Raw genomic sequence first — 9503 nt, 5'->3', positions numbered from 1 at the left:
GTTACTCCTGCTGTTATCATCCATGTGCAGGACTTATCTTCTTATACCAGGATCTTTGCAATTATCAAAACATACTGATGTTTGTATATCATTTGACTTTTGTATATCAAAGCATATACAAGTGCAGTATTGTACTGCTCATTGTATTTATCTAGGGGGTCTTTTTCACTTTCTGAAGGGAAAATACAGGTTGTCTCACATCCCATGGAAAGTGTCTGTTCTTTGAAGTCAACTGTAATCACATCTGCTCCATTGATTAACCCTAACAAGTTACCTAACCCAACTAATCTTTAGTTTCTTATTCTCTCAGGGAAGTCTGAAAGGTTGCAATGAAATTAAATGACTTGAAGTATGTAAGTAAATGTTAGTTCTCATTTCCCTGTCCACAACTGGACCCCTGCCGACCTTTATGATTTCATTTGCCAAACTACTGGCCATGTGGTATCTACCACTTTTCAAACAAGTTTTGTTTTTTCCCTGGTTCTGTGCATTTTATTCTGTGTTCTCTCTGACTGGGATGTGTTACCAGGAGACATGGAGGGCCATCTTCTGAGGGCTCAGCCCATTCACAGCCTAAGTTAAGATCCTGGGCAGGACAGGCTGTAAAATAATATAACCCCACCTGAGTAGTATATTTGGTAACTTGTAGGTATGCATGCCCACTAAGGCACAGACTTTTCTTAAATCATACTCTATTTCTCCAGTATGCAAAATTGGGACTCCACATGAGTTTCTTTATAGCACTGTAGTTATTACCAGGTTTTGACTGTATCCTAGTCCTGGGTTCCAGTCCTCTTGACTGGGATCTTGATGCTTCCTAATTCTTGAGAGGTTCTTCTCTGCTCTCACAACCTCTGGTTGTGGTCTTAATCTGCAAAAATTAACCTGTGCACAGTATCACTCCTAACTTATCTTGGTACTTTCACTTAAAAGAATCATACTGCAGTCAACCCACAGGAGTGAAAACAAGGCTGATTCCCACCATGCCTCTCTGGACTTTAAAATCTTGACTTCTGGCATCATCTCTTGGGGACAAACTTTACAACCAAGCCAATTTCTCCACCTATCCTGGTCCTTTCTAGTTAGTCTCTTAGTCTGGGCACTGAGAATTGAGAATCCTATCTTGCTTGCTTCATTGCTTTATTCAGAAGCAATAAACAACTGATCAGTGAAGGCTAGCTCAAATGCTTCCTTTTCTATAATGATCCCTACCCCACCACACATTGATATATAATCTGTGAGTAACTTCATTCAGCTTTGTTTATTGAGCACATAATATGTACAAGGCAGTGAAAATCAAAACAAGAAACACAAATCTTTGTCCTGAGGGAGTTTTTGTTTATATGACTTATTGCATTTTTAGATTGTTTTTGTTAGTTATCTGTAAATACTATTAATCCAAGAACAGGAGACTTTTAAATTATCTTGTCTAACCCTCCATGTAGTAGGTTGAATGACAGATCTCCAAAAGATATGTCCATGTCCTAGCCCATAGAAACTGACAGTGACCTTATTAAGGATCTCGTGATGAGATCATCCTGGACTACCTGGGTCAGTGAAAAGTGTCCTTATAAGAGATGGAAGAGAAGACATAGACAAAGAGCAGAAGGCTGTGTGAAGATGGCAGCAGAGATGAGAGCGATGCAACCACAAGCTAAGGAACACCTGGAACCACTAGCTCTTCCTGGAAGAGGCAGGGAAGAGTTCTCTCCTGGACCTTCAGAAGAGTGCAGCCCTTCTGACACCATGATTTCAGACTTCTGGCCTCCAGAACTGCTTTGGAATAAGTGTCTGTAGTTTTAGGCTCCTCAAATTGGTGATAATTTCTTATGGCTGCCACAGACACTGAAATATCACCATACTCTGCAATTGACCAGGGCTAGTGAAGATCTTTAGAACTCATCCATATTAATAAGATTACACTCTCACTTCCAGTGCTATATGTAATTTAATATAAAAACCAGTTCTAAACTGATAAATGCAAATATAATTTCTGAAATTAGTAGTTCCCTTTCAGCTTTTCTGACTGAACAATTCGGACGAGTTCATGAAATATGGTAGATTCTTTTGGTTTTTCAACTGTAGGACAGAAGTTAAATGCCATCCCATAGGGCTATTATAGGAATAAAATGATACAGTGTGTGAAAATGCCTCACATGGTGCCTATCCCTTTTTAAAAAATTTTTATTTATTTTTTGTTTTATTTTATATTGGAGTATAATCGATTAAAAATGCTGTTAATTTCAGGTGTACGGCAAAATGATTCAGTTATACATATACATGTATTTGGGCTTCCCTGATGGCTCAGATGGTAAATAATCTGCCTGCAGATTTAAAGATGACAGGGGAGTAGGTGGACATGGAGTACATCTCTGTCCATGGATACATCAGGAATATGCCTTCGGACACAGAAGTGCTTGCAGAACACAAGCTGAGAAGCAGACAGGAGTATCTGGCCAGTGGAAAAGAGTATATAGAACAATGCAAAACTCGGTAGGACAAAGGAACTAGGGGGAAAAAACAGGAGTGTTAATAAGACTGGACCTACCTTTGACCAATGGGGGAACTGAAGCAGGGGTCCGATCCCCACATAAGGGCAATTGTCTGAGTCAGAGGAGAAACATTTAAGGCTGAGAGTGAAACATCTGATCTGTGGTAGCCTAAACGGAATGAGAATCAGTCCTTGTTGCAGCTATACATACCTCGGACAGGGACGCAGGTCCCCTGGAAGGTGCAGAAGCTGGGAGCTGGAGTTTAGGGATTCTGGAGCAATCCCAGGGCGAGGGCTGCTGTGGACCGCAGAGAGACAGATCAAGGGGATGTGAGGGAGGAGATTGTGGTGGGAAATGCCTGTGGAGGAAAGCTAGGCAGCCATGGAAGCAAGGCAGTACTGCTGAGTCATGCGTGGGGGGTGGAGCCATCACCGTGGCCTCTCTCTCCCCAGACGCCAGCATCGGCAGCTAAACCATAGAGAGGCTGGCCCAGAGAGTGCCTAATGCACTGAACTACAGAGTAGGACCCCACTCAGGGTGCCCTTTTAAGTGTCTGATGCGCCAGTCTACAGAGTAGGACCCCAGCTAGGGGGGGCCCATCTATGTGCCTGACCTGCCAAACAACAGAGAAGGACTCCAGGCGAGGGAGCCCTCCAAGTGCCTGAACATGTGGAGCTACGGAGAAAGACTGGTCAAAGAGGCCTTCTGATCAACAGCTACAAGAGGTTCGGAAAAAGACTGAGAGGGCCATAACTCCTGCGGTGGAGGCAGTCTGGGTCCCTGCACACTTGGCACCACATGGGTCCCTGCAAGTCAAGCAGCTGCACCACCTTCATGCTCAACTGTCACTGGGGCAGAGCTGCCACAGGCAAAAAAAGTCTTGCGTCTATGCATACAGAGTTGCTTCGGTCATGTGCAGCTCTTTGTGACCCTGTAGACTGTAGCTTGCCAGGCTTCTCTGTCAGGGGGGTTCTCCAGGCAAGAATACTGGAGCATATTGGCCATTACTGGTTGCCATACCTTCTAGAGCACTGTATTTCCTGCTACCCTAACTGCCAACACCCCCTGAGTACCTGGTGCTGCCAGAACCCCTGAGACCCAAGCAGTTGCACCACCTCCACATCTGGCCTTCAAAAGGGCAAACCCAAGTCCTCCAGGGCAGCCTCAGGAGCAAACCCCAGAGGAAGACTCACATGCAGAGGTGGAAATAAAACCACAACTGAAACCCAGGGGCAGTGTGGCTAAGGAAGAAGACCCAAAACTTTCCCACGAGCTGTACAAGCTGCAGATTAAATCCACATGATCAACTAGACAGATTGTGCCTGTGGAATATATAAAAGGTCATTGAGTGCCCCCACAAAAGAAAACACACTAGTTCTGATAGCTGTGGACATTGGCGGCAAGAACACAGAGGAGTAGGACCAGGTTAGAATCTGAGCTGCCCCCACAGAAGGCCCAGAGATCAGCACGGTGTTGGAGGGCATCCTAGAGAGGTGGGGTGGGCTGTGACTCCCAGCGAGGGAGAGGACTCTGACAGCAGTGACTCAAGAAAAACATTTATTATTCTTATGTTTTGACTTGTTATGTAGATTCTTTTGGATTTTTTTCTTTTTCTTTTTTTCTTCCCCCTGCCACCTCTGCTGTAGTTATCAATTTTATTGGCACTAGGAAATGTAATTAAGCTTTTGAGGTTTTTTTTTTTCCCTCAGTCACATTTTTTGTTGTTTTTATAAACCTCTGCCTCAACATCAGGCTTTTGCGGTTCTGTGGAGTTTTCTTTTTTTTTTCCTTTCTCTCTTTAATTTTCACTTTTTAAACCTATCATTATTTTTTCTATATTTATTCCTTTGTTTGCTTTTCCTACTATTCTTTTCCCCTTGCAGTTAATATTTAATGTATCTAAATCTTATTTATCTACATCTAACTTTGCATATCTGGTCTTCTTTTCTTTCCTCTCAACATATGTTAGTTTTTTTTTTTTTTTTTTCATTGCTTTATTCCCCAGTTGGCACCTTGCTTTAGTTTTGTTTTCCAATTTGTGCTTTAGTTAGTTTTTTTTTTTTTAGTTTTCAAATATTTTTAGCCAGGTTTATTTTACAAAAGGAAATATTGTAAGAGAACAGTAAATAAAACACATGAAGCGGGATACTTCAGTTCAACCACAAGGGAGCAGGTCCCAGGCACACCCGACTGGATCTGTCTCACCCTATGCTAACCCTTGAACCACAACTACAACCCTCAGGGCTCTGGGTAGCGGCTATGAACAAATAGTTATAATTAAACACCTATCAGCAACATTGTATTATCAACAAACAAGTCTCAGAAACTATTGAAGAATGTGACTATATATCAAGTATAATTGTTCTGCCTTTTTTATGTTCAAAAATCACTATATGGAGTTCTATTTTTAATTACTTGAGGAACCTCCATACTGTTTTCAGTCATGTCAGAACCACTCTATATTACCACTAACAGTGTATAAAGGTTCCAATTTCTCCATATCCTAGCCAATCAACAGTTTAAAATTTTTTTATAATAGCCATCCTAATAGGTGTGCTAAGGAGTGTCCGCCTCTTTGTGGCCTCATGGACTGTAACCGGCCAGGTTCCTCTCTCTGTGGAATTTTCCAGGCAAGAATACTGGAGTGGGTTGCCATTTCCTACTCCAGGGGATCTTCCTGATCCAGGGATTGAACCCACATCTTTTGCATCTCCTGCATTGGCAGGAGGATTGTTTACCACTAGCACTACCTGGGAAGTATCCTCACAGGTATGAGGTTATAAATCACTATGGTTTTAATTGAGAAATCTCATTTTGGGTATATTCCCAATAGAGTTGAAATCAGGATCTAGAAGAGGTATCTGCAATCCCACATTCATATCCAAGTAGGACAATGAATCCAGGAAAACAACCTAAATATCCATCAACAATGAATGAATAAAATGTAGTCAGTTCAGTTCAGTTCAGTCACTTAATCGTGTCCCACTCTTTGTGACCCCATGGACCACAGCATGGCAGGCCTCCCTGTCCATCACCAACTCCAGGAGTTTACCCAAAATCATGTCCATTGAGGCAGTGATGCCATGCAACCATCTCATCCTCTGTCGTCCCCTTCTTCTGCCTTCAATCTTTCCCAGCATCAGGGTCTTTTCTTTTTTTTTTTTTTTCAATTAGTTGGAGGCTAATTACTTCACAACATTTCAGTGGGTTTTGTCATACATTGATATGAATCAGCCATAGATTTACACGCATTCCCCATCCCGATCCCCCCTCCCGCCTCCCTCTCCACCCGATTCCTCTGGGTCTTCCCGGTGCACCAGGCCCGAGCACTTGTCTCATGCATCCCACCTGGGCTGGTGATCTGTTTCACCATAGATAGTATACATGCTGTTCTTTTGAAATATCCCACCCTCACATTCTCCCACAGAGTTCAAAAGTCTGTTCTGTATTTCTGTGTCTCTTTTTCTGTTTTGCATATAGGGTTATCGTTACCATCTTTCTAAATTCCATATGTATGTGTTAGTATGCTGTAATGTTCTTTATCTTTCTGGCTTACTTCACTCTGTATAAGGGGCTCCAGTTTCATCCATCTCATTAGGACTGGTTCAAATGAATTCTTTTTAACGGCTGAGTAATATTCCATGGTGTATATGTACCACAGCTTCCTTATCCATTCATCTGCTGATGGGCATCTAGGTTGCTTCCATGTCCTGGCTATTATAAACAGTGCTGTGATGAACATTGGGGTACACGTGTCTCTTTCAGATCTGGTTTCCTCAGTGGAAGGAAATCAGATCCTGATTTCCTTCATTTGCCAGGTCAATCTACTCTATTTTAGTTGGACTGTTTTGACTTTGCTTATGGGTATATATGTATACATGTATATTCCATTATTTTAATTATTATTTGCCTGATTTTGTAACTGCCACTTGCCTGGGGTTCATCTTTGGTTTCCTGCATTTGTGTATTTGTTTTAATCTCACTTAATGCCATAACAAACCACTTGTTATCTTCATTCCTGACCAGAGATCAAGCCCTGAGCCTTTGGAGTGGGAGCACTGACTCCAAGACCGTAGACTATCAGAGAACTAACCCTAGGGAGTATCAGATAGTGATAACTCCCACAAAGGAAACCACTTGAATATAAGACCCAGCATCACCCAACCACCAATAGCACCCTATGCAGGAAGCCTCATCTGAACAACAATCAAAACAAAAATACAAACCCAATCATCAGCAGACAGGATTACCACCTCACTCAGCCTTGCCTATCAGAGGAAAAACAAGCAAAAAACCCAGCACAAATATCACCCTGTACAAAGCTTACACAAACCACTGGACCAACCTTCGGAGGGCAGAAACCAAAAGGAAGAGAGAATTCAACCTTGAAACCTGGGAAAAGGAGACCTCAAACACAATGAAGTTAAAAAAATACTACACAAATGAAGGAAAAAATGAGAAACACACATGTCCAAATAAATGAAGAGGAAATAGGCAAACTACCTGAAAAATAATTCAGAATAATGATAGTAAAGATGATCAAAAACCTTGAAAACAAAATGGAGGAAATGCAAGAATCAATTAACAAAGACCTAGAAGAATTAAAGAAAAAACAAGGAGAGACAAAGAACACAATTGCTGAAATTAAAAATACTCCGTAAGGAATCAATAACACAATATCTGAAACAAAAACGAACCAGTGAGCTGGAAGATAAAATGGTAGAAATAACTTCTGAATAGCAGAATTAAGTAAAAAGAATGAAAAGAACTGAGGGTAGTCTCAGAGACCTCTGGGACAATATCAGATGCACCAACATTCAAATTATAGGAGTCCCAGAAGAAGAGGTGGAGAAGGAAATGGCAACCCACTCCAGTGTTCTTCCTGGAGAATCCCAGGGACAGAGGACCCTGGTGGGCTGCTGTCTGTGGGGTCACACAGAGTCGGACATGACTGAAGCAACTTAGCAGCAACAGCAGAAGAGAAAAAGAAAGGGTATAAGAAAAATTTTGAAGAGATTATAGTTGAAAATTTCCCCAACATGGAAAAGGAAATAGTCAAATCCAAGAGGCTCAAAGAGTCCCATACACAGTAAACCCAAGGAGAAACATGCCAAGACACATACTGATCAAACTAACAAAGACTAAACACAAAGAAAGAATATTAAAAGCAACAAGGGAAAAGCAACAAGTAGCATACAAGGGAAACCCATATGTTTAACAGCTGATCTTTCAGCAGGAACTCTGCAGGCCAGAAGGGAATGACAGGATATATCTGAAATACTGAAAGAGAAAAATCTACAACCAAGGTTACTGTGCCTGACAAGGATCTCATTCAGTATTGATGGAGAAATAAAAAGCTTTTCAGACAAGTGAAAATTAAGAGAATTCAGTACCACCAAGCCAGCTTTACAACAAATATTAAAGGGACTTATATAGTCAAGAGATAAATAAGAAAAAAGATCTACAAAATCAACACCAAACAGTTAAGAAATGGCAATAGGAACATATATATCAATACTTACTTTAAATGTAAATGGATTAAATGCTCCAACCAAAAGGCACAGTCTGGCTGAATGGATACAAAAACAAGACCCATATAGATGCTGTCTACAAGAAACCCACTTCAGACCTAAAGACACATATAGATTGAAAGTGAGAGGATGGAAAAATATATTCCATGAAAATGGGAAGCAAATGAAAGCTGGGGTAGCAATCCTCATATCAGATGAAATAGACCTTAAAGATTACAAGAGATAAGGAGGGACACTACATAATGATCAAGTGATCAATCCAAAGGAAGACATAACAATTGTAAACATCTCTGCACCCAACATAGGAGCACCTCAGTGCATAAGACAAACATTAACAGACATAAAAGGAGAAATTGACAGTAACACAATAATAGTAGGAGACTTTAACACCCCACTCACACCAATGGACAGATCATTAAAACAAAAAATTACTCTCCGCCCGACCGCCGCTGCGCCGCCATCATGGACACGAGCCGTGTGCAACCCATCAAGCTTGCCAGGGTCACCAAGGTGTTGGGCAGGACCGGTTCGCAGGGACAGTGCACGCAGGTGCGCGTAGAATTCATGGACGACACGAGCCGCTCCATCATCCGAAACGTGAAAGGCCCCGTGCGCGAGGGCGACGTGCTCACCCTGTTGGAGTCAGAGCGAGAGGCTCAGAGGCTGCGCTGAACTTGTGACTGGGTGCTGGATGTCTGGGTTGATGCCATGACCCACCAGGATTATCTGCTGTTAATAAAGCATTTATATCGTATGTAAACTTGAAAAAAAAATTAATAAGGAAACACATCTTAAATGATGCACTAGATGAGATGGATCTCATTGATGTCTTCAGGACAGTCCATCCAAATGCAGAATAATATCTTCTCAAGTGCACAAGGAGCATTCTCCAGGATAGACCACATCTTGGGTCACAAGTCAAACCTCAGTAAATTTAAGAATTTTGAAATTGTGTCAAGCATCTTCTCTGACCACAATGCTATGAGACTAGATATCGATTACAAGAAAAAAACTTTAAGAAACATAAACACATAGAGATTAAACAATACATTTCTAAATAACCAACTGGTTAGTGAAGAAATCAAAAGGGAAATAAAAAAATTTCTAGAAACAAATGATGATGAAAACACAACAACTCAAAACCTATGGGATGCAGCAAAAGCAATTCTAAGAGGGAAGTTTGCAGCAATATGATCCTTCCTCAGGAAATGGGGAACACAACAAACACTCAACATAATTTTACACCTAAAACAACTGGAAAAAGAAGAACAAAAAAAACCAACATTAGTAGAAGGAAAGAAATAATAAAGGTATCAGCAGAAATAAATTAAAAAGAAATGAAGGAAAGAAAAGTAAAGATTAATAAAACTAAAAGCTGGTTCTTTGAGAAGATAAACAAAATTGACAGACCTTTGGCCAGACATATCAAGAAAAAAAGAAGAATCAAATCAACAAAATTAGAAATGAAGAAGAGGTTACA

At 41.1% G+C, this 9503-nt stretch overlaps 1 protein-coding gene across 1 annotated transcript; it reads left to right on the top strand.

Annotated features, from left to right (window-relative positions):
* The first annotated feature begins 8459 nt into the window (after nucleotides 1–8459).
* Nucleotides 8460–8756, top strand: LOC133048061 (small ribosomal subunit protein eS28-like). Its single transcript, XM_061131598.1, has one exon. The coding sequence runs from the start codon at nucleotides 8486–8488 to the stop codon at nucleotides 8693–8695; it is 210 nt and encodes a 69-aa protein (XP_060987581.1). The 5' UTR covers nucleotides 8460–8485; the 3' UTR covers nucleotides 8696–8756.
* The last annotated feature ends 747 nt before the right edge of the window (nucleotides 8757–9503 follow it).

The sequence above is a fragment of the Dama dama genome, chromosome 28 (genome assembly GCF_033118175.1).
Source record: "Dama dama isolate Ldn47 chromosome 28, ASM3311817v1, whole genome shotgun sequence".
Classification (NCBI taxonomy): Eukaryota; Metazoa; Chordata; class Mammalia; order Artiodactyla; family Cervidae; genus Dama; species Dama dama.
This window is presented reverse-complemented; position numbering and strand designations above follow the sequence as displayed.

Excerpts from the sequence above, each read along its gene's own strand:
- LOC133048061 (XM_061131598.1), top strand. The coding sequence starts at position 8,486 with ATGGACACGAGCCGTGTGCAACCCATCAAGCTTGCCAGGGTCACCAAG.